General features: G+C 36.6%; 1 protein-coding gene across 2 annotated transcripts in view; it reads left to right on the top strand.

Moving 5' to 3' along the window:
- FAF1 (Fas associated factor 1) overlaps positions 1 to 26,305 on the top strand; it is a 161,474-nt gene that overhangs the window by 85,955 nt on the left and 49,214 nt on the right. For both annotated transcript variants that reach the window (XM_040564936.1, XM_040564937.1), the window contains 4 exons: positions 16,104 to 16,199; positions 17,883 to 18,009; positions 18,945 to 19,008; positions 19,951 to 20,032. In XM_040564936.1, coding sequence (XP_040420870.1) covers positions 16,104 to 16,199; positions 17,883 to 18,009; positions 18,945 to 19,008; positions 19,951 to 20,032 — 369 coding nt within the window. The remainder of the gene's footprint in view (positions 1 to 16,103; positions 16,200 to 17,882; positions 18,010 to 18,944; positions 19,009 to 19,950; positions 20,033 to 26,305) is intronic.

The following is a 26,305-nucleotide window of genomic DNA, read 5'->3' as shown; positions in this document are numbered from 1 at the left end:
CGGCAGCCAAGCGTATGGCCTGCCTAAGGAGGAAGGCTTGGCCAGGTGACCTCTGATCCCTTCCAGATAAATATTGCACTTATTTATAATACTACATTATGTTTTGAGACTCTGCTATTGTACCTCATGACTTTTCTTGAGAGGTAATAAGAAAAGTTAATAGTCCCTGCTCTTCTGTGTCAGTTGCAGGATGCTTGCTTTAATTCCTTGTGCATTTGAAAGTGCTATCAGTTTCAAGTGCTGCTTCTCTCAAACTGTATAGCGTAATCATGTTGTTAAATAACTGCCACATTTTATCTCAAATATGTCACTTTAAATAAGTTTGCCAAGTGCATTATGTAATTTACAGTAAGGGTTGAAAAGCCAAATTCATTGCTGGTATAAGACAAGCCCATCAACTAAAATTGCATCAACTTCTACCAGAAAAGTTTGACCACATTTCAGCATAACCTGTTGTAATGTTCCAGTATTTTAGGAAAAGCTCATAGTGAATTTTGAGATTGTTGTTAGTATTCATTCATTCAAGAATAAGTTCTATTGTTATTTGTATTTCAAAGCATAAGGAACACCATCAGTGCTACAGACATAATTGTCATCTTTTACTATTTTCTTCTTTTGCAAGAGGTTTACAGTCTACTCGCTCTGTTGAGACAATGTTTTTAACTTTTCCTGCTGTGAAACTGGTAGGCGTGGTAGATATTTTTATTTTAAAAATGACATGTTCATGACTCATTCAAAGGAGTTAAGTGTGAAGTCAGTAAACAGGAACTGAACGAGACTGCAACTTTATCATGTCGATGCTGCTTCCAGTTTCTGCTGACCTGCAAATCAAAACATGATAGGAATGTATAAAGAGACATCGGTAGGATAGGTCAAGGCAGTCCAGACCTGTGAAGTACATGCAACATGAGACGAAGTACTGGTGCTGCCATGATTCCGCCTCTCCATCTAGACACACAAGAACTGCACAGGAGCTTTAGATTTTCTAACCGAGGCAGCAGCAGGAATAACTCTTCTTCCTGAGAGGTAATACAAACCAACTGCAGATTTTGCCATGTAGTAACAGCACCTTGTGTGGTGCACCTACGTTGCTGTATCCCAAGTTTCATAGGAGAGTGCTTTTGGTCTTGTTTTCAGAGTTATCTGAGATAACTCCCGCTCAACAAGCTTGTTTGAAAATTTGTTAAAAATCCATTTACACTCAACAAAAGTTTAATATACAACTCTATCACTTTTATTCTTTAAAAGGATAAATTTAGTTCTTTATGCTTTTGGACCTTCACTCTGGAGCTGCCTTCTTCATCAAACCCTGGCTGTATTGTCACAGGAACTTCTCTGAATGACAGTGGGTTTGATGGGGCTATCCTGCAGCCTGGCTTTGCTTGAGAAGGCACAGCTCCTCTTTAAGGAGCGTTCACAAATAAAAGCTTGGCGTAAGGTAGTAGGTGTTGAGGTTCTCGTAGTACTCAGAGAGAGAGAACGGTATTCCTTAGATTCAATTAACAGGAGAGGTCTTATTTAGGTGCTCCAACTCACCTTACAGAGACTAAAATATTCATTGTGGTGGCAAGAAGTTACAGAAGGACTACATTTACTTCATATCCTGCTGAGAGAAGCTAGCAAGAGCTATTATCAAAGACTCCTTTTCTCCTCAGTCATTTAATAGTAGCAGCTTCTCTTTTGTTCTGCACTCTCAGAGAGCAGAATAGGAAGTGATAATCTCCTTGGAATACAGCAGACACCTGTTTGATAAGTGGTAATTGCATTATTCCTGGAGGATTATCACAGTGGTGCTTATTTCTTTTGTAATGAAACTCCACTGTCTGAGCAGAGACGAGCTTCGCTAGAAGATCTGTGAAAATCCACTGCAATAGATTGAGGGTGTTTGGGACTCTGTAAGCAGTGTTTAAGTCAAATGGTGAGTGGGCTTGGCATATCATCATTTTTATCGTTTGGTATATAAGTGAGAATTTTATTGCTACAACTTGTTCTAGCTCTTTGCAGAGTCTGTTATAATAGCCTCAAATGTTTCCTTTAACAGAAATGATATTTAAATAATGTTAAATTATTACATAGATAACTTTTTAATGCATGAAATGGAGATAACCTGGTTCTCTGTTGCGAATATATTTTTAAACTCCAATAAATCAGTGATAAAACTTGGAACCAAGAAGTGTTAGTTGGTAAACCTATTTTAAACAGAGGACTTCTCTACCAAGCAAGAGAAGAGCTGTTTCCAATGGCAGTTACAGGACTGAGTTCCTTTTCTAAACATAGTTACTGCCCAATGGTCAAAGCATAGACCACAGAGAGATCTGTAGCTCTGCAGATTTCCTTACAACATTCAATAAACTGTTGTACTTGGGCAGCTCAAGTCTTCTCATTTCCAAGCGAAGGCCTGAGATTTAATGTTGGACTTTCATAAAAGTCAAAGAAAAGTAGAAAGCAAGCCTCAGCTGGATTTCGGTAGGAATTGGCCACTTTCATTTTGTTAGATGGCTAAGAAAATTAAATTTAAAATGTTGGGAATTATTCATGTTTGTTAAGTTCTAAGAGGTCTGTGAATAGAGACACTTTATAAATGCTTAATTTAGTTATTTGTTCTTAATCTTTTGCTTGTCACACTTGAAACTATTAATACATCAACCAAGCACAATCACACAGTGAATGAATGAATTAAACTAATGCATTTTGCTTAGTTGCAACCACACCAACCCACAGACTTATCATTTATGAATACTACAATACTGTTTAAAATTAATACTACTTAATATGCTAGTATTGCTAGGTTTGAATCTTTTTTCTTTACTTGAGGAGGATATATATTTGGTGCTTTTAATTCTGCCGATTTAAGGAGTTAAATGCCTCATATATTCCAGGTAAAGGAAACAAAATAAGAAACAAACATCCTTTCAAAAGTTCATTTTTAGAAGTCAATAACACCATGTTTTCAAAAGGCTAACACTGCGAAAATCCAATTCCTTGAACAGTGATATCCAGGAAGAAGAGGTAGCATAAAAAGCTTGTCAGTGTTTGAACCATTGGTTGGAAGCAGTGTTGCTAGCACAACTGCTTCAGCTGTGCCAAGGAATTATATAGTGCTGGAAACATACCCAGGCACTCTTCTGTTTGCCATCCAAATCATTGTACAGTGCTGTGAAGTAAATGGCATCCCACCATAGACCAGAAACGTGCCAAGTATTTGGCTGATACCCTTGGTGAATGCAAAGCAGTTCCCAAGATGTATCCATGAGTATCTGTAGGCAAAATGTGATTTGGATGAATCAAATTGATTGTTTGTTTATACTGTTGCTTATTATTCCATTTTTACAATTTTTTTTCTTACCTTAAAAATCTGTTTAGCACTTTTGTATCTCTTTCGAATAGCAAAAAAAAAAAAAACCAAAAAAAAAAACACATTTGTTATCAGACTTAGGATGAACAGTACTGTTATTCTGTCTTCTATGGCAATTACCTAGCTACTTAAAGGAAATACCAGAAACCTAACAGGCACTTCGCTTCAACACAGAAGCAAATGAAGCAGGACAATGTTAGCACTTTACTTTTCAGCCCCTACAATGTGAAGAACTTTGAGGGAAGGAAATACAAGAAGAGTGAGTTGGAGTTGTTCAGCCTCGAGAGGAGAAGGCTCTGGGGAGACCTTATAGAGGCCGTCCCGTCCTTAAAGGAAAGATGGGGACAGACTCTTTTTATCAGGATGTAGCGATAAGACAAGGGGTAACAGTTTTAAACTAAAAGAGGGTAGCTTTAGGTTAGATACAAGGAAGAGTTTCTGTACTCAGAGGGTGGTGAGGCACTGGATGAGGTTGCCCAGCGAAGCTGTGGAGGCCCCATCCCTGGAGGTGTTCAAGGCCAGGCTTGATGGGGCTTTGGGCAACCTGGGCTGGTGGGAGGTATCCCTGCCTGTGGTGGTGGGGAACTGGATGATCTTTAAGGTCCCTTCCTACCCAAGCCATTCTATGAGTCTAAGGCAGGTTAACTCTGTTGAGTGTTTTTTTTTGTTTGTTTGTTTGTTTTTTTTGCAGTTGTTTTCAGTCTACATCCATGTCAAGTAAGTGTAGCTAAATTTTGCATGGTCAACATTAGGGTAGCAAAAGGAAGAGTAAGCAGTATCACTGAATACCATAACCAGAGTGCAGAGCATGTGATGGTCCTCAGAGAACTGATGGACCAGTAGATGCAGATGCTTTCCCACATTTTCAGTACTAGAGGGATTCTCATCCTTTTTCCTCGAAACTCCTTCTTTTGTATACTTTGATCCTCCTCTCATTTGGCTAGAGAGTCTCTCTAGCTTTGGAAAGATTTGAGAATCCCAATTTATCTATGAATAACACACTATTATTCTTAACAGCTCTTGTTTTGGTGAAAGAATATTTAATTTTTGGTTCCCGAGGCATTTGGGAATGTACAATGAGTTAGTTATGACTTGTTCCCGGGCGTGTGTTTTATACGTCAATTCACACAGGTGTACTTATTAATAAACTCACTTAAGCAATTCATATGCATAAGTTTTAACCACTGAGTAATTAGTGAAAGCATTGCCAAGAAACTGGAAATTTGGGAAATGTGTCATTATTTGCATATCAGTATAAAGCAATTACTAAATTAAAGAGTGCACGTTGTGACAAACATGAAGCTCCTTTACTGTTGCTTTGTCAGTGCACATTAACATCAACTTGATGTGAAAGCCTGGCTTTCTCTGCGTGAACTAAAAATCCTAAGGCAGAAGTACACAATGAATCACCCAGAGTTTGGAGGCTAGCACGCTGAATTGCCTTGGGGTTCAGAGTGAGGGAAGAAAAATCTGATGTAAAAGACCATTGAGAAAACGTATCAGTGGAAAGTAATTAACTCAAGATCCACAATTAGCCTCATGGTCCATACTTAACTGTGTTCCAGGTCTTTCAGCGTTTATTTAATTCTGTTACCCCGTGTTTCAAATAGCTGCAAATGGCTTGGCAGATTTTTCATCCTTTTTAATATTTACAGTTTTTGTCTAAGAAGAAGAATGAGCTCTGTAAGTGATCATGGGTATTTATTTCAATCTCTCACGTATATCTCTTTCTTATTAGAATCTGTTGTTCAAGTAAATATTATTTCCCTTTTGTTTCCTTTAACCATATTTGTGGTTTGAACCAAAGTGAAGTACTACAGTATCTGTCCTTCTGCTTTAGTTCCTAACTTGCCTAACTAGGCTTAATGAAATGGGAAACAATCAAAACCAGGGATCGCTTTCTCATTCATTTGGCTGGCAAATGAGAGTGATAAACTTCACAGTAATTCAACTAATGATTAACCGTAGCAGAAATTGGCATGTGTGTTCAACCAGCATAACAGGGCTGGGTGTTCTCAGAGGACCAGACACAATTTTTTCTCAAGCTTGTACAGAAACTCACAGTAGGGTTTTGTGAAGTTTGCTTTGTCCTGGTTGTTGCTGTGGATTCAGCATCCCTCATCTGGTGTCTCTCCTGAAAGACAAAACTGTCCCGTTCAGCGTGCCGTGGGTTCCTCACCAGCCTCCTCCGCACTCCCACCCCCGTGCTGTGTGTCCACAATTGATCCCAGAGCATCTTTACTGTGCTGCTGCCTTCAGCACATCTCATACGGATCACCCAGCATTGAGCCTACATGGTGTGGACTAAGGAATAAGAGATGTATTTTTAATATACAGCCCTTGGAATAAACTGCAGAATATGTTGGGAAAATTAAGCATAGCAGTCTCTTAATACTCATCTAAGGAATTTGTTAAATCTTTTGAATTTATTACTTGGGACTCTGTTTTCAGTTCAGATCTTTTTTAACTTTTGGGCTCGGTGTTTTAACCCTACAGCATTCCTTTGTGATTTTAGTCTTCATTGGAGTTCAAATACACACCATGGGAATATCGCTGAAATCCTTGGAATGAGTTTCCTGCAACCTGTGTTGACAGGTTTAAATTACGTACTCTGACACTGTTCTTGTGGCTGGATTAGAAACTTTTTTTTAAAGTTAAACCTGCGATAAGTAATTGTCACAGCGCGCTGGTACAATGCTAATTTGAAGTGACATGTCCAAACTTGGCCTCAGTAACATGAAGAAACCTAACAGGTGTGAGGGGTGGATCTTCCCATGGGCCCTGCTGAACTTCTAACAGGGGAAAAATAGTAGAAAAAGTGAAATGAACCTTGAATAAAGCTGTCAGCAGTAATTATCTCAACAACACTTTGTGAGGAGTTAAAATAAGCATCGCTGATTTATAACCTGAACACACTCCACCCTCGAGATTTTTTTCATCCAGTTAGTGTTTAAAATGAAACGTTGACTACCTGTCAAGAATTTTTTTTGTTGAAGATGCATAATGAAAATGAAGTTATTTTCCAGAGGAAGTTAATTTCAAGGGCTGTCAAATTTTTAACCACTTCTGTTCATTTTAATATTTGTACAATAGTTTTGTAAAACAAACAAACCTAGAGCAAACTTGACTGTTTTTCCCAGCTAATGCTATTTGATGTCAAAAGATGAAGTGGCTAACCTAGAATTACACCCACTTCTTATTGTTGTTCAAGGAGGGATAAGGGTTTACCTGGTAGAAAGCTTTTGTTAGTTGATTTTTTTTAATTATGTACTAAACCTGAATAGCAATGTCTTGGTGACCAGTATAGACCGGTCTGCTCTCTTCAGTTCTGTATAGTAAATCTCCAACCCTTGTAATTAATCTCAAAGTACAAACGGGCCTCGTTTCTGCAGATTTCAAAAACAAATAAAACTGAAAAAAAAACAATCACATTTGATAGACTTTCTTAATTGTAATGTGGCTTCATTTTAAAGGGGAATACTTGCTCGTTGGTGTGAGAACACTTGTTTTATGTATACAGTGTGTACTTCAGTTTGTACAGAAGTGATTTTACAGTCTGATGTTACTAACGAAAGCATACTTATAACTCTGAGAAAACTGCAAAGGGAAAGATAAACTTTAATTCATAGAAAACCTTTAATTCCTTGAAGTTTTAAATGTGGGTATGCATGAATTCTTAAATCATATATCGATTTTGACTTTATGCACTGAAGATGGGATAGTTTATTTAATGCGTACTTAAGCAGTGCTAAGTGGTGAGTTGGGAAGTGTTGAGCACCTGTTTGTTCCCAAGGCATTTAGTGAGAGTTTGTTTGAGCATGGGCTGCCCACACATTGGTAATAATGCTTGGAGAGCTAGATCCGTGGCAAGAGCATGTGAAGGAGCTGTTGTGTCGTAGTGTCATTTGTCTTGAAACGATCAGATCCTGAGTATCCTTAGAAAAAGCACGAGTTGTTGTGAGTCTGCCACCTCCTTCCTGAACAGTTTGGAACAATTTTGAACAGCTTCACCTCTGTATTTGGATCTCCAACAAGGGTTGGACCATGGAGCCATCTAATGTTCCCTGGAGAAACCCAAGAAGTTGCCAAGGAGCTGCTACACTCCTATTTCCCCTGCCTTCAATATTCATATTCAAGGGCCGTACTGGCTGTATTTAGAAACCATTATTTTCTTAAACTGTTTTTGTAGTGGAAAAACTGCCAACTCTTAGATTTCAAGCATCGACGCACCACTTCCCCTGCCATCATTCACTTGTCTTTCCTCTGTTCCTTCTTCACTTTGATTTTCCAGTATGCCACATTAAATACTATCTCCCTTTCACCACACAAATACTTCTTTCTTTAGGTATTGCTTGTACATCAAATTATTACTTTCTTTAATCTTAGAAAAGATAGGTTGCAAAAGAAAAATGAAAAATGGAAAAGCTAGTGAACTTGGAGCAGCAACCTCAACCGTAGAGCAGCCTGACCAGTCTTGCTCCAATGGTGAGCAAAAAGAAGAATAACTTATTTTCCAAGCATAGCAAATAGATTGTTTTGTAATTTGTTCCTGTGTCTTTCCCTGAGTCATTCTGAGATTCTGACTTAAAGACCTGAGGGCTGAGGCATAGGTCTCTGCCTTCATCTAGCCCTGCAGAGAAGGCATTTTTTTTCTGATTTTTCCTTTCTGCACAGTTAGTGTGGTAATCTTTTTGAACTGGGAACTTAATTTATCTGGTGAAGAGAGAGAGATGGCATCTTTTTTGGCTGGGAGGAATGAATTTGTTTGAATTCTTCTGAGATCTGCCAATCAAGACGAAGGGATTATCAATGATGAACATGTCTTGCAGACATCTAAACTGAAGTCTGTCTGTCTAGACCAAGAAGCAAGAGAATTTCTCACTTATTACAGTTTTACCTGCCCTGGCTGAAAGGACAGTGAATGAACTGAAACTGGAAGTGTGGGAAGGCTTCTTTACGGGAGCCATGCTATTCAGCCAAGAAAATCTAGCAAACTGATGAATTGTTTTGTCTTTTTTATCTAACTACTTTTGGTACTCTTGGGCTATGAAAGCGTTTGATCCTTACTGTGTTTAAGGTCCAAACCCAGCTAGGAGGACCATATGCATATAGTGTATAATAGAAAAACTAGCAGAGCTAGTTCCTCCTCAAGGTTTTTGTTCATATAATTGTTTTCAGAAATGACCAGGCTTTTCCCTAGCTTTCAGAAAATGCGGAAGAAAATGTAGTGTCACTGACATTTGTCATACTCAGGGAATTAGCTTACACTATTAAAAAAAATAAAAATCAGGTATAGTAAGCTTAATATGAGAATTGAATTGCTTGACAAAGTTTCTTCCTCACCCCTCTATCCTTACCCCTTTACTTACCTGATGGGGGGGGGAAAGCATTATACTGATTACTCCAACAAGAAGAATCAAATTATATGGTGGAAGTGAAATTTTCACAGTAGAGATTCCTGCCAGTCATTGAGAATTGCTGTGGGCATCTGCTCTAGGTTATTTTGAGTGACTGAGCATGGTGTGTTATGAAATGTACTTGTTCATGTTTGTTTCTTTATACATTAGCTATGTATCAGTGAGTAAACCAGTAGATGAAAAAAAATAAGCAACTCACATTATAAGCCCAGTGAAAGTGCTGTCACATGAAGTATTTGAATCAGGGTTAGGTTTCAGTTTACAGGCAACAGTGCATTCACTTCTGATTAAGAATTTCTTGTGTGATGTATATATTATAAATCTCCACATGGGTACTACAGCCTGATATGCAGCTTCTAAAAAGAGCTGTTCAGCTGATGACCTCTTGATTTATAAATATTCCTTTGGGATATCATTTCTGCATTTGTTTGTTTCTAACACAAAAACACAGCTAGCTATTACTGACAAGCTAGTTATGGCCAAAGCACTAAACAGTGGCCACAAAAGTCTGTTAGGTTGCCGAGCTGGTATATAATTATCAAGGGTGATTAGAGGTTTGCAGCTGTCATAGAATTCCCCATGTTAAAACAGCTCTATTTCAAAGATCCTAACTGTTCAAGCTTAGCACGAGCTTCTTCTGTTCTTAATAAAAAAATATAAAAATATATTGCAATGACTTCAGAATGCTTTTAATAATACTCTGACTGTTGCTGCATGCTGCTGCTGTTTTCAGAGCAAAAGAAATGCCTCTGGGTATCAAGATGTTTGTATAATCTCTATCAAAATTTTCTTTCACAGAACGAATAACAATATTTTGGCATCTTTTTCTGGAGATAATCTTTCACTTATTAAGCAATGTGCTGGTTGTACAATGGTAACAGTGAAGGCATACGATATTTTCCAATGGATACTGAGATAACAGCTCTACTGCTCTACATCCACTGACTTGTTGGTTATCCAGCTAGGGCTCCGTAGTACAATGCATGCTAACAGATTTAGCTGCAGAACAAACAGATATTACGTGGGCCTGATCTTCCTCTTGCTCAACAAGGGGAAAACAGGCATTTCCAGTTTTCACTAGAATTAGTATCAGTACCGAGAGCATTAGGTGAAATTCTGGAATCGAGTGGATGTGGTGCTCTGAAGGTATTGCCTTACCAGGAAGGCAGATGGCTGGCTGGGGTCCCTCATCGTCCTGGGCTAATTATGAAAGTTACAGCAAACAGAAGTTAGAGATGCTAGACTGGAAGATTTGGGATTAGGTAATCTCAGTGTTCTTCAACTCCTTGAGATTACCAAAAACAAAAGGTATAATTGTGTGCTTTGTATGCAAAAAAAAAAAAACCAACAAACACCCACGTTTCAATATAAGCAAGTTTAATTCTACCTATTCCCATCATAGAGTTGGAAAGGATGCATTAGAAAGCATGCACCTTCTTGGCAGTCACGCATGGAGTGACACCTTTGGGAAGGTTTCTTTCTGTGGCTTCTTCCATCCAGCTGTGCTAGCGAGTGCAGCTGGAAAGCTGCAACTCTAATTTCACCAGGCCATTTCAGGATGCTAGAACTGAATGGCAGTTTTTTAAGACTTTAATTCCTTTTGTCTAATATACTACAAGCTGACTTTAAGTAGGACTGAAAATTAGTCTTTTTATTTTCTGCAAGATTTATGAAGGAGAGTCAAGTATTGGAAAACATGCTTTTTTTGTACACCAGAATTTTGCTTGCTTTCCTCATCTCTGAGTATTAAAGGCCAAAAACATGGATTATTTTCCTTCACCTCAGGAGGAAACCATGCTTTCTTTGAAAATTCCCCCATTTAGTTCTCTGTTGAAGCAGATCCTAGACAGCCAGAAATAATTCTGCATTTGAAGTATTGCTAGCTGAATAATTTGACTGATTCATAGCAGTCAAATAATACAGAAATAACACTTCTTGTTATGACTTCTAAATTTATATTAAGTTTCAGCAGAACTCAAAAAAATCAAAAAAAGCTCACTGTCACTGCTCTTGTAGCAATCAAATACTTAACAAAGAGCACAAAATAAATCAATGTTCCTACTTCCCTTAAACATTATCGCTTACGCTTGCTTGTTTTCAGTGGTTCTTGCTAAAAGAACCTGCTAAAGATCCTGGACTCTTGGCAGAGATTTGGCTGGTCTTCATCCATGTTGTCCGTCTGGAGGTGATATTACGATGATAAGTACCGAGAGGACAATTATAGGCCTAATAGATACGTCTGTAAGCGCTGTGCTTCGGGGGCTTGTCTGTTTTCCTACCATAATTTATTTTTTTAAGTAAGTGCTACTTTCATCCAGGCAGCAGACAAGAAGAGCCATTCTCAGGGCTTTATTCAGATTACTGGATTGCCAGAGAGACCTGTACGTGTATTCACGTGGGAGAAAACAGGGTTTCCAAAATGACTGTAATAGCTGAGGATGAGGAAGAAGATCCAGTTCTTTACAGGTTGGTTTAAGCTGGCCACTTTGGATCTCTGCGTACGTTCTGCAAGGTATTAGAAAGCTCCTAGAGCTTGCCTTCTTCCTTTCTTCATTAGATACGGTTGCAATTAAAGCTTTTTTGAAGTGCTGTTTTTCTTGATCACTGTACGGCAGGGTTTGAGGAGGAGCAAATTTGTCAAATCCAATTACTACTTTCCTCGTTCAGTAACAGAGCTTATAATTTTTGTGTCAGCAGTTCTCTGGTTTTTATTAGCTAAAAATCGTCAACTTACTTTCAAGCTTAGCAGATTCAGTATGTGAGAACGTAGCAAAGATACCAAAGATTAACGAGTAGAAGTGGGTGCCTGGCAGCTGCAGTTCTCTGCTGGTGTCATTGCTTCGTGTTCGTGCTACTATTTATCTTTCTCAGACCTTAAATGTCTTCATTAAATATCCCTGGAGTGGTACATGGATCTGAGTTTGCTCCTTCCTTTGTAATTTCAAAAATCTGCAAGAGTGGGAACTAAGTCATACCAGCAAGCTCTTTATAGAAGATTCCAAGCTTGTAAGATTATGGACTTGCAATTTTTCTCATTTTTTCTGAGCTTGTGAAGGCAGCACTCTGGATTTGCATGCTGTGAGTGATTTCTCTTCCTGATGCAGCTGCAGACATATTTGTATCATGAAATATTTGGTAAAAATGGTCTTTTGATTGTTTGAGAGCATATTTCTAGAATGAAAATTTTTCTACATAAAAATGATGCTTTCTAACAGGAGGAATAACCTATTGTTTAAAGCACCCGGAGTTCAAACTCTCACTCTGGACTTGGCAAATACTCCTAGGTCTGGAAAGTTCTTGGCAAAGAGTCCTCTGTGTTCAAATCAGAAAAGATGTCGTTTGACTTTATCCCCCAGTTATTGATGCTGGCAATTAAAATACAAATCACCTTACACTGAACATTTACAAATAAATGCAATGTCTTAGTGTTAGAAAGCATGTAGCAGTCTTTCTTTTAATACTTAAAATATTGTTTCAGGTATCCTTGTGTGCACATTAGTCCAGGTTGTGCCATTACCTGTTTGTGTACCAGCAGCACACTGTTTAATATCTCTGCTGTCTTCTGAAAAGATTATCCTATTGCAAATGTCCCTGAAATGTTTTTGAGGCTCCAATCTTATTTTCTTCTCATTTAACAACTACAGAAGGCCAAAAGGGAGATTTTTTTAAACTCTCAGTGAGCATGAGCACTGTATAGCCAGTGCTGGAGAAGAGATCTAGCTTTTCAGTGATCACCTGAGTGACTTTGTGCAAGTTGCTTTGCCACTCTGATTCTTTCTCCACCTCACGGACCTTTCAAATGGGAGATCTTTGGAGTAGGGCTTTGCATATGTGTATATCTAGTGCCTAGAAAAATGGAACAACGGTATTTATTTCTGCTTTAATGTCCTATATATTCCATAATCTGTATCTACTAGTGCTAAGAGTCCTGTATATGTATCTTCCAGTGTCTGTTCTTGTGCACACAAAAGCCATCTGGTTCAAGCTACCACGCTCGTATAAAGGTGGTTTTCATGTGGAAAAAGAAAACACTGAAAAAAATGATCACTTTTTGAGTTTTATCACAAAACGGCTTCATGGGTTGAGAATATTGGAGATAAGGTACTGAGACAACAAACCAGTATTTTCTGTTTTGGAATTGGTAGAAGATCATGTCTACCCTCCTGGGAAGATGAATGCGACACAGCAGTTCTTACATCTAACGTACTGCAACCTTGTCTGGGAGTAAGCAGATGCAGTATTTAGAAAGAAAAATCACTCCAAGAGCAGCCTGATGCCTAAACATTTGTAGCCCCTGAGACACTTCAGCTGATGCTCCCAAGTGGCCTGCATTCAAATATTTGAGGTTTGATATCTGTGGCACTGGACTGAGCTGCCTGAAAAGTAATCTTTTGCTTAATATCGATGTTTTTATAATTTCCAAAATAAAGATTAAACTTTCTGGTGCAAGAGTCTCTCTTGAGAGAGGACTGTCTCCTTTATCTTGGAATAAAGATAACTCAGTTCCGGAGAAATGTTCCTGCTGGTAGATTACTTTAGAAATGAAAGGCAGAGCTTCTCTTTTCCCTAGCCTTTGCTTTGTATAAACTTCTCAAAGTCAAAGGAGAGGGCCATTTCTCACACAAATGTTCACAAAAAAAACAACAACAACATTCCAGCAACTGTCTGGGGAGTAGGATGAAATGTGCTCTGATGTTGAACCCCTTCTGCTGTTAGCTCATTTTTGAGAGACGCTTTGACACTATAATATAGGGTTGCAAATTAGAATTGCAACACCCTGCTATTGGGCCAAGTGATGAAGCAGCACAATAACTGCTTGCTTGATCTTACCACTCTTCCTTTAATGTGCATGTAAAAGATACCAGGAGCCTTTCCAGGCATCTGTCAGGCTATTTGATGCTGTTAGGGAACTGCAGGCTGTGTGTGGTTAGTGTGCGTGCGTGTGTGTTTTACCAGGATTTCATACAGTGTGGGAACCGTAGGGCAAAGTTTCAAGTTTTATAACAGTCAGGTTTTGTTTATTATTTACGACTTATAAAAATGCTAATTAAACTGGGGGATTATTGCAGTGAATACAGTTCTTAGGCGCTTGTCACAGGAGTTTCGTAGGTAATTGGACTTGACCTGTATGTCATCTTCAATATTTCATTTGCTCCCGAGTATTATTACTCACTTCCTTTAAGATGATAGCTAGGCTTTTTATGCAGCTAAACTTCTGTTTAACCTTGCTATGAGAATGTGACAGTAGGCTAGTTCAGACAGGTTAACATTCATTTGGTAACCAGCCTGCTTAATCAGCCCGCTTCAACCTGCTGCAAATTAAATCTTTGTGAGTTCTAGCAGACAAGTGATAAAGTCATTCTGAATTATGTATAAAAAATAAATGGGGTATCTTCAGTGCTCATGGCAGTAAATGAAATTTAAGGCTTATGATTTATTCTTGGGTTTTTGCTAAGGATGATTGAAATTTAATTTACCTTAAGGTTTTTACAGTCTAATTAGGAGAGTGCTGTAGTCCTGAGCCACTGTAAGTGGCTCATTCTGTCCCCCCTCAGTAGTAATAATTTTTGGACGATCTAGAGGATCTTTTCCTGTCCTCTAGGTGTTTCTTCTGAAGGACCCATTAGCTAGAAACAATATTTTGAACACACAGCCCAAACTGTCTACAAGTCACTAAGAACTGTATAGAATCGAATATTTTGTCGGGTTCAGATTCTGCAAATAGTTGGATTTGTTGCCAAAATGAATGAGCTGTATTCATTTAAGAGCTAGTAGTGCTGTAAATTTACCCCGCATGCTATCAAGATAGGGCTTAGCAGCTTCTGAAGATTCGTTCTGGTCATCAGCTTCACTTGGAGAGAGGACGGATAGGCTTTCCAGGAGAGGGCAGCAGGCTGTGTACACGCTTGGGCTGCATAAAGAGATGTGTGGAGGGTGCTCTAAATGACAAGAGTAACACAGGCAGTTCTGTTGGTAGAAAAGTAGGCAATTCTTACTTGTAATCATGTTAAGTACAGTTTTAAATGCAATGTACAGTTAGATCTTCCAACCTTATGGTGTGTTTGCAGGCATCTAGTCATTTTGTCTTTCAAACGATGCTAGCTTTTTTCTATTTGCTGTCTCCTTGATTTTAAAAAGTTTAGGTTTAGGCATACAGCAGTAGATAAAAGTACTGTTTCTGTTGGCACTAATAAATGAACATTTATTGTGTCTGTGCTCACTGTAATTTTGCCAGTGTTGTTGGGTTTGTGGGTGCCCTTGTTTATCTGAGAAATATAGCACAAGCCTCTGAACTTAATTATGATCAAGATGAAGATTAAATGTATTTTGAAGGAGCCATTGTGAGAGCCTCTTAAAACTTCTGATAAAAATTGTTTGTTTCCAGGTAATCTTTTTTTTTTTTTTTTTTTCAAGATGACTTAACTGTTTTTAATTAGTTGTATCATTGCCTGTCATTTTTATGTTAACATTTGCTTATTGGTTAGGAAGGAAAAATGAACTACACATAGTTCCTCAAAGCATAATACTTTTTTTATTTTATTTTTAGGCTAGGGGAGGAAGATCTTAATAGAGTCTTAATATGAAAACACAACAAGTAACTCTGATAATATGACTAGTAATTATTGCAAATTTAACTGCAATTTAGAAAGTTAGCCTAAACAAAACAGGGTCAAATCAATACATCTTCTTATTCAACTTTGAAAGATACTGTTCTTGTCCATCTTAAAACAAGAGAAATTATTTGTAATGGTTCAGAGTTCAGTTCTGATTTAGGAAAAAATAACAGTTGAAGATGGTTTTGAGTTTGAAGTTTGTTTTGTTTTGAGTCTTTGTGCATACATACCTTTAAAACTATTCCTCTGTAAAATGTAAAAATATCTACAGTCATCTTTTTTTTTCCCTGAAAGCATCTTTATCTGCTGGTCATACAGCTGTTCCTGAAGATTGTATATAGCTAACATAAGAACAGCAACATAATCCTCCAAATCCTAAAATTTCATATAGCAGCTTCATCTTCAGGTGAAAATAAGTCTTAGCGCTCTGCACCTAACAGAAGATATTGTTATATATTTTCAGTCACTGTGCAATAATAGTTGTTGTTTCTTTGAATATTTTTATGTAAGGAATCATTTTAGTTTTCCAGGCTTCATACTTTATATTTGCGTACTTAATTTGCACTTCTGCAATGAAGTTGTTAGTATGAATCTCAAAGAAACCTTAAAAAACAAAACAAACAAACAAGCAAAAAAAACATTTAAAAGAAATGAAGAAGGAAAAAAACTCTCAATTGAGACTATGGCTTTAAAAAATGATCATTGCTTTTTTTGTAGATGACTCTAGCTGTATCGGGACTGACTTTTCCTTGCCATCGACTTACAGTTGGAAGAAGATCTTCACCTGTACAAACGAGGGAACAGTCAGAGGAGGTAAGAACATCTTCATTTAACAAGATATACTCTAGAAAGAAGCAGGGAAAGCTCATTTTGCCATGATTGCTGTTCTTTCTATTGTCAAATACATCAGTAGAATTGCACATTAATGAAAAAATCTGTTCACAATTCCTGTAACACATAATTGTGACAAAGTAAGGAACTGGGCAATCAAATCATTGAAGAAAAAGAGGAAGAACAAAGTAAGCAAGCTACAGTAAGCACTGAAAAATACTCCAAATTAAACAGAAGGTTGAAACATTTTAAAATATTAATGGAAAGAGATGTTCGCAGACTGTATATCACCTTTTGTTGTTTCTAACTATTAATTGTTTGCATTAAAATTTCCAGTGCCTTTGTCCTTCCTCAAAATTAATTCAATATAAAAGCAGTTTCTCATTTCCCACACACTTCTTACCATTTTATTTAGAGAACTGTAACACATATGGTTTATCTTGCTGCACAAAAAGAACGTTTCAATTACTTAGATCGGTAGAGTTGGTAAGATGTAGCTGTGAGGTACGGTCAGGGTGCAGGCCTGGATATATGCTGTTGGACAATTCTTTAAGGTTAGAGGATGGTCAGACGATGTGGTTCTAGCTATACCTACACTATTTAGCAGGTTAAATAGGTAGTTATAGTTCTCTTCTGAGATCTGTCCCCATAGCTATTTAATTGTGCTTCTCTATTTTATTCTTTCAGAATGATCTGATTGAGTTTGCCCACTTCATAGGATTTTGTTGTTGACTAGTTCATTCAGTAAATGTTCTTATTTGAAGCGTTTTGGTATGTGTAGCTATTGTAGGGAGAGATCCGCATGGCTTGAGCTCTTTGTTCCTGTCATAGTCATTTGGAGCCATGATACACTGTGTTGCACCTTCAGGGATTCGTGTAAATTTTCTATAGTGCACTGTCACCGTAAGTTGCAGGTCAAGTGGAGCTGGAAAAGTTGTTCTTGAAGACAAGTCAGTTTAAAGGCAAATTAACACTGAAAAGTTAAAAACAAGGCTTTGTGAGCTGTTACATATTTCAGAGGACATGCAGTCCAAAACACCCGACAGTGGGAGTTTGGAGGCACAGATGGGACCTTAGCTTCTTGCATAAAAATATTGATTTTTCTCCTTTGTCATATGCCAAAGAAGTCAGCCTGTCATTCAACATGCAGTAGTCTGTTGTGCCAAGTTAGGACTATGGATTCTGAATTTGTATGGAAGGGATTGCAGTAAGATAGATAGGTAGCCTTCCAAGGACAGTCCCCCACTATAAAAGTATAGCTGAAATAGACTGCATCTAGATAGTGGAAACCAGTGGTAGATTTTGTGGCTTTTCTCACTCTAATTCAGTTACACCACCTGTAGTACCCTTAGATGGAAAAGAAAATTAAATTTAGATAAAATTTGCTCGACTTTGCTCAACTCTGTGTATGCAGTTCCAAATCCTTAGTTATTTAAATAATGCTTTTTGTCACATAAGGCTCTGTCAGCAATAATTCTGGTAAAAATTAGATCTTATTTGTAAAAAGTAATCTGATAAAGCTGTATAAAATAGTAAAATAAAATGCAATATACCAAGTATTTTCATAAAATGCACAAGTATTTTTCAGTATGTATTTTGTATTTCACTGAAGATGATGGCTGTAATAGAGGCTTATGGTGGATTTTGTTTTTTGTTTCTAAATAGCAATGCACTGATGTTCATATGGTTAGTGACAGTGATGGAGATGATTTTGAAGATGCTACAGAGTTTGGAGTTGATGATGGAGAAATGTTTGGAGTAGCATCATCTGCCTTGAGGAAATCGCCAATGAGTAAGAGTTGAAAGCTAATTGACAATTAACTGGTAGTAATAAAGCACTAGTGAATGCAGAGAGGTATGACGAGTCTGCACAGAAAAAAACAGGAAAGTATTTTTTGATAGGACCATTAGAATTGTTTGGGTCTCTTGTATGATGGGTGTGCTAAATAAAAGTACTGGAAATGTAATTGAGAACAATGAACACATCTTCCTATTGAGGAAGCTTCTTCTTAACCCCATGATTTTAGGTTATAGTTGAAGGAGGGTGATTTAATGCTGAGAAATGGTGATCTGTAACCAAACGTACTTGTAGAAACCTAGATTTTCCTGTTTTGAAAATTCTACAGATTTTAGTTTTAGCATCTTGTGGTGACAAATATTTTTAAGTATATACATTTAACAGGTTTCTTAGTGATTATTTGTCCTTGAATTATGAAAAGAATCAAGCAGGAACAGTCAATTACTTCCTATGTGCTATTCTATATATACTCTATTTTTTTAGGCTTGCCTTGGTGTTATTATTACCTTAAAAGTTTTTGACAGCAAAGTTATGTCACCGTGTTGGCATGTGAAACTTTTTAACATTATGTTTAGGAAGTTTAAAATAATAATAAAAAAGTAACTAGAAATATTGTGGGTCAAGCCTTTCAAGCCAGTCCTTTCATTTTAATATATTAATGTAAGTCCAGAGTGTTAACTCTGAACAAGTGATATATCACATTACACTGGACCTGAGGATTTTACTGTTTGGAAAGCCTGAATATATTCATGAGAGTGTCTGGAAATTCCATGTCTTTCCAAAGGTTCATAGTCTTTCATGAAATTTATATGGTCTCTTGGTAACCACTTCAGTAAGCTGTAAACATAAAAAATCCATGAAGCAAAGTGAATGCGCATATTAAAATCTGTTTCCATAAGGTTGTATTTAATCTATTATTTTTTTTTTAGTGCCAGAAAATGCTGAAAATGAAGGAGATGCCTTATTACAATTTACAGCAGAGTTTTCTTCAAGGTAAGCTTAGCCTTATAACTGTGTAATTCTTGTTAAAAACTAAGCTAAATTTAGTAAATAATGAAATTAAAAACAAACCAAATGCACATATTTTCTTTTATAGGGATACACATTTAGGCATTCATATCTAATTTATTTTAAGCTTAACTTTGTTGGATCTATTTCTGAAATAACATATTTCTCAGTCCATTTTAGAGTGACAGATTCTTGCCTTATTTAATTTGCTACTAATTAATATCATTACCTAATTATGTAGGAGTCCAGAAGAATGATAAAGAATCTGATTATGTATACTAATTTTAATTTGATATGCAGGAACAAAAAGGCTGAAGTTGATTAATATTGAAGAATATATACAGAGTTACAATAAGAGCTTTCACAAAAATGAAATGGTTGGATCAATCATTGCTTTTTAAAAATAAAATGCTGCTTTTTATTTAACGTCATTCACTGAATCTTACACTGTTAAATGCTTACCTCATTTAATCAGAAAGGTAGAAGCTGCATAATAATGTACTACAAACTAATGCAAAGTTTATGTGCCTTCTGTTTTCACCCCTGTGTAAGGAAATGTTCTTTTTGTATATAAATGAAATGCATTCATGTGTAATACAAGAATACACTTCAGTCAACCTTTAAAAATATAGTAAAAGGAAGAAATAAGTTATTATTGAAAAAATATATATATAGTTAGAAATTAAGGTGTCTACGTAAAAAGTTTTTATGATAAAATTTTTAATGTAGCAATTAGTTACTTTAAGCTTTTGAATGCTGGGGGACAGATTTGCTTTAAAGGAGAGGGCAGAAATATTTAGAAATGTAGTACTTTATCTTTCTAAGTGTTTAGCCAATGTGTTTTGTTCACAGCATACGTGAAGAGGTAGAATATTGAAATTACTATTTTAATATTTTCTTATTAATTGAAAATTTTATCTCAAATAGATATGGTGACTGCCATCCTGTTTATTTTATTGGATCATTAGAGGCTGCTTTTCAAGAAGCCTTCTATGGGAAAGCTAGAGATGTAAGTGTGTATTAAAGTTACTTGATTTAATTTAGGGGAAAAATGGAAATCACTGCACATGTTTTATCACTGTTTTAAAAAGGTAAACTATATTTAGGAATTATCTCGTTTATATTATTTGTGAATATTTATGTGGTTGATTGACCAAAATACTTACTCCGATTGTTGTTGAAATTACAGTGAATAACTCATGCTTTCTAATTATTCAGGCTGTATTTTTACTGGAGTCCTGTAGTGATTGGTAACTATGGGGGCAGTTTTCTCTCTCTCTCTCTCTCTCTTTCTTTTTTTTTTTAATTCTCCTCCCTTTTCTTCCTGAAATAATCATGTGTCCTAGCCCCACTTAACACTGGCTGGGAATCTTTTGGTTGACAAGTTCAACATTGCATGTTAGTAACTCTTTTGAAGGATGGCTAATGAAATTGTAAATTTATATTGAAAGGTGTCTGAAATACAGTCCTTTCTTTCTTCCTTTCTTTCGTTCTTTCTTTTTTTTCTTCATTTGTACAGCCTTTATCTGCCAAGTAAATTCCAGTACTAAAGTTTGGTTATTTAGGTTTTCTGTCCATCCAACCAGACATCTCAAGTTTCTGTTATTCCATGCACAGTTGTAAAATCAGTATTTTAATAAAATTAGAATGGGAATAGTTTATTTAAGTTCTGGTGACTTGGAATTCACTAAGGAGAAACCTAAGGCCTTGCGTAATCAATCATAGACAAAGCTGAAACACAAACAAGAAAGTTATGCTGTTTAAATTTATTTTTTGTTGTCTTGATAGATATTTAATTTTAAAATGAAGAATTTTGTGGCTTCCTGTAGTTATTCATATTGGAAGGAATAGCTATGTTGTGCTAGAGGATGTTATGATCAGTATGTTATGAATCTACGCTGTGTAGCTTAAGTGAATGCTAACTTGACATGTTGTGGACACAATTTTCTTACACTCTAAATTTAGTGAATATTTTCATGACTGTATATGGATTTCAGGGCATAAATGTACACAGAATAATTCACAGGCCAAGTATAAATTTATAGCTCATTCAAGTGGAACAGTATACGTTTCAAAGAAATAAAATGATGAAGTCAACATGAAAAGTTTTTGAGTTAAAAAGTTCACTGTGTCATTTCTTCAGAAATGGTTGACACCATCACCGTAATCATGGAAGAGAGCCCATTAGGAGCTTTCATAAATACTGTTTTATACCTCTAAATTTGATATTAATGCAGCACAGTTGTTTAGATTTTTTTTTAATACTCCAGATACTTCATATACTACTTGCATGGCACATCTGAAATCCACATGACCTTGCATTTCTAATATTTTTTGATGTATTTGGGCTTGATCCTCATCAGGATAAAGTAATACAATTAAGAAAGTGTTATTTTTGTGACTTCTTCCTTTAAATTTTTTTTGGAAAAATTGCCATTATTTTTAGAAGCCCTTATGCCTCCCTGCTACCCTGAGAAATGTCATTGTTTTGATAATAACATTCTGATGTAAAGCAAAGGTATGATAAGGGATAGAAGCCATTTATTTTTATTATGTTCTCCCTGTTACAAACAAGTTTTTTCAGAACCACCTCCTGGAATTCTTAAGTGAGGAAAGGGATACATTATTTTATATTTTTATAACTGCATTTCATAAAATAATTGAGTAAGTATATCAGTATAAGGAAAAAGCTTAAGAGAAAACTGCAACCTGACTGTCTGTCTTCTAATTTATACTATGGAGGGCACTTAATTTTACCAGGGCAACAGATGAGCTTCAGGCACCAGCATTCTTCACTTGAAGTGAGAAATTGAGTTCCAAGAGTAAATAAAAACAAGATTGAAGGTTTAAATCCTCTGCTAGGCTTTTTGAACTTATATACTCATTAAATGTTTATTGGAGTGGTGGGATTACGAAGGATTTGGGTAGCTTCATCAACTGGTATATACTTAATCACTAAGTAAAACACTACATTTGATAGAGTGTTTCTCACGATGCCACACTCAATCCATCTTAATGAAAACCACTTCAAACTGATTTAATTTGAGAGCACTTGGCAGCAAGAGTGCTCAGAGATCTTAGCCTTTTCTTGACAAAATCTCAATGCTGTCCAGAGCAGAAGGTGCACTCTACAGTTCAGGTCCAGTTAGACAGCCATCAGCTGTGTTTTTAATCTGTATAGTGGATACTTTCTCCTTCCAAAATAGCCCATTATATATGAACTTGAAGCCTTTTTTCAGAAACACATTAGTTTGGGTTATTTTAAGAAAATCAATTTGTGTCAGAACATATATTTTAAACACCGATTGTTATATCTCTTTTACAGAAAATAGATGTTCTGTTAAATCTTAATTTTTTTTTCATTCATTGGGAAGGATGTTAATTCATAGCTGCGTAAGAACATATTATTTGAAAAAGAAACACCTTTTAGAAAGGTTAGATGTTTGTCTGTTTACCTGTGTTTTGTTTAGGTTTTTATCATAGCTCTTCATTTTGAGTCATTAGAGCTAAGATCAACACAAATGGTGGGTGTCTTTTGCTTAAGAGCAAGTGCTACCATGACAATCTCAGGTCTAGGCAGAGAGATGGAGTGAGGACAAATATAGCTCTACTTTAAAACATGTATATACCTCTGACACAAAAATGCAGATATAGCCAAGCCAAGATACAGAGTTTTGCCTTTAACAACTGATGTCCTTGGTCCTTTGCATGAAGTCCCCAGTTACCTCTTGCAGCATGATGGTTCAGAGCATTCTGTGCTAATTTCTAAGGCTTACTGTGTATATGTAACACAAGAAAATATTTTCATTATTAATTTTTAATTGGGTCAGGAAGAGAAAGAGAGACAAAAATCTATTAAAATAATTTATTTTGTGAAATTATTCTCTACTTGTTGTGCCCATTTGAAAGAAACATTTCGCTGTCATACTAGTTTATGAAGAACAAGCTTACTCTTGCTCAAGTAGCATTGTAAAAATAGCTAGAACAGATGCCAGAGATGAAATCTTATAATGCACATTTTTAAACAAGATGTTTGCAGGAGGTTTCTTTCCAACTGAATGCAGTTTATGGGTGCCTTATGTTCTGAAACATCAGGGGGTTTATCCTAACTTAGGGTGGTATTGCTTAATCTCTATATTGAATTTCTCTGTTATTTACTTGAATAATACTAGAGTATTTTCTTTTATTGGAGTTTGTTTACCTTTTTATCTTACAGGTGGTTGCTACTCTTTTATTATGAGAAATGATAAAGGAATCTGCTTTACCTTTTCAGTAGCTCTTATGTTTTTATACCTCTGTCAGATCACCTCCTGCTCCCCTCTCAACCTTTCTGTCCACTGACTTCTAATAAATATGTGAAACATCTCTCTTAGCACAGATTGGTATTGTCACCTCAATATATACTCCTGCATGCTGAAAATGAACCATGTTGTTCTTCTCTTTGAATTCTGTCTTTTAGGTTCAATTTCCTGGCAGAACCATCACTTTCACATATGGGTACTTAATTTCCTGAATACCTAGAAGAAAGTATGCTCTTTCCATGATTTAGCATGATCAAAAAAACACTTTTTTTTTTTTTTCCTTTTTTTCTTTTCAGGTGGTAGCTTTAGTATTCCTTCATACAGGGTTTTCTGTAGTATAATTTTTATCTGCATAATGCAGAAAACTGTCCCTCATTATTATTTCAGCTAATTCAGTTCATACTGACCTTTTGGGTCCTTGAAGTACCCTCTCCAGAGGTAGTCTATGCCAAGGATGCACCAGCCTGTGGGAAGATTGAACAATGCAATGGACTGTTAAAGACTACACTGAGAGCAGTGGCCGCAGGACAGCTTTTTGGTTTAGTGCATCATCTTTTTTTTTTTTTCCTAGATGAAAGATTCTCCCTGGCCAGTACATTGAAGTCATATACCCTCTTAGGCCCAATTTTCTGCAAAGTGTAGTAAGTTTGGCATATGGGTGAAGAAGGGACCTGTTCCAGAGCAATGGGTAATTACTGATTAGAGAAAAGTCTAGGCAGGTGGCCAGTGAGGGAAGGGAGTTCTGTCATGCAGGAGGTGGGACTGAATGTATTCTAGTGTATGTTCCCTAAATACTTTGGAGCAACATAGAGTACAGCTTCACCACCACCTTTTACTTTGACTCTGGGCACATTTCAAATCAAATCAAATCAAATCAAATTGCTCCTGCTACATTTTATGAGGGGCTTGAGTGTGTGGCATGTGGTAGGTGTGCTTTGAAAATGATTTTTCAGTTGAGCTGCCTGGGAGTCCTAGAGGTTAAGTGACTACTTAACAGATTATAATTTGGTGTCAATAACGTGAATGCCAGTCTACACAGTCTGGTTGTAGAGGACAGCTAGAGAAGTGTAAATCTAGGTACCCAGGAAGAGTAAAGCAGCTACAGTAACGTACATGTCAGTACATAAATTCCAGTTAAGCCCCATATTAGTCACCTACATTTACTTTCCAGTCTTGCCTGATGTATTTGTTAGCAGTTCTGTACTTTCATCCTTAAATTGATTTTGAAATAGATAATTAATTACCATTTAGAAATTTTTGCTACAACATATCAGCTTAGTAGTCTCATTGTGTCCCTACACACCCTTTATTCTGCTTCATCATTCATATGGGAAAGGTTAGTCTTGGGTATGGATGTATCTTCAACGGTCTCTGTACTTGATATTAAACACTGAAAGTTTATTGAAATTGTCTGCCACACTCAACGTTTTCTCCTCTTTTGAAGCTTATGTTTTGTAGTTCTTATCTGAGTTTGGTTTTAATTACTGATTATTTGTTGCACTGTGTAAGATATTACTACAAGTTCAATTGATTGAAATAGAGATACAACAGTATAATAGGATCAAATAGTTGGAACATGAAAGTATTTTACATCAAACTTAAAGTAAAGCACACCTTCACATGGGAGAGTGGTTAACCATTTGAACAGCTTTTCCTGTTTCGTCTGGATTCTCTTTCACTGATGGTTTTACTGAAAGATGTAAAATAATTAAAGTTGGAACTAATTTAGAGATGTCTTATGCCACGTATAATACAAAAGACCAGATCAGGAAATTCATCTCCTGATGATCAGGGATCATCTCAGTTTCATTTAGGAACTTACAGGGTACAGTTTAATTCAGATCCTCTTCTACAGCACTAGAAGCTGCCCCTTGTTTATGTCTTTGGTGTTTGTGTCCTTTCTTTTGACTGGTGCGAGGGGAATTCGATAATGCTTATCTTTAGCAGGTTCTGTTCTGTTATTTGTAATATACAGGGAAGGCTTCCTATGAATCTCTGTCTGCCCTATTCCTGCTTTGATCCTTTTTCAAAGTGGAATAAATTCTAATGCATATCAGCTTGGTGTATTGCAGAGGGTTTACATTCTGCTTAGGAAAAAAGATTGCACATGGTAAAGTAGTTTTGCTCAGGAAAGCTGATCATATGATCTCCAGGATCACTTTAGATAGGTGGATCAGATTGTACACATCAAAGGCTTAAAGATGTGCAAAAGTGTCCCTTTGTTCCTTTAAATTAGATTTTACTACGTAAAACCTGGAGGAAGAATGAAGATCATTAGTCTACCAACTTGAAAGAACATTCAAGTCTCTAGCACATGTTACGTAGTGAACACTTTTGTCTCAATCATTACTTGAACTTGTAAATCTGAGATTCAGAAATAAACATTCAGGTCTGTGGTTTTGCTGACCCTTATGACTTTATTGCTATTCATATTCATATTCTTCTGTGCTATCTGAAAGTTACTGGTGTTTTAGGAACTGGCTGAGAGGCTTGGATATTGCATTACTCTATCAGCGATGATCCAACTAGTCTCTCAGTCTTATGAAGATACGTGTTTCATTCTGCCACAGGGACAACTTGGCCTTCATTTCAGTGTCCCTCTACAGCCTGTGTTTCTTTCCAGGGTGCCACATGCCAGGCATGTTCCTTCAACAGATAAAAGTCAGGCAGAAAGGGGCTGCAGCACTTCACAGCAAATTACATGGTGGTGGGTGTGGGGCACAGGAGCAGGGGCAAGGCCAACTGGGTCTTGTGCACAATCTGATTGCAACAGAAGTTGTAGAAAAAAATGTTTGAGATCTGGATTTTTTCTTTCTTTTAAAGTATTTAGATAAATAAGATGTAGAAAATGGTTAGTGCCTCTTCCTGATGTCCCTTTTTCCTTTAAATAAAATGGAACCTGGAGCTTAGAGCTAAAGCATTTAGGACCTTAAGTGTTGCTGACAATGAGGAAGCTTAGATTCATCATGTTTGTAAATCCT

The sequence above is a fragment of the Cygnus olor genome, chromosome 8 (genome assembly GCF_009769625.2).
Source record: "Cygnus olor isolate bCygOlo1 chromosome 8, bCygOlo1.pri.v2, whole genome shotgun sequence".
NCBI classification, from domain to species: Eukaryota; Metazoa; Chordata; class Aves; order Anseriformes; family Anatidae; genus Cygnus; species Cygnus olor.
This window is presented reverse-complemented; position numbering and strand designations above follow the sequence as displayed.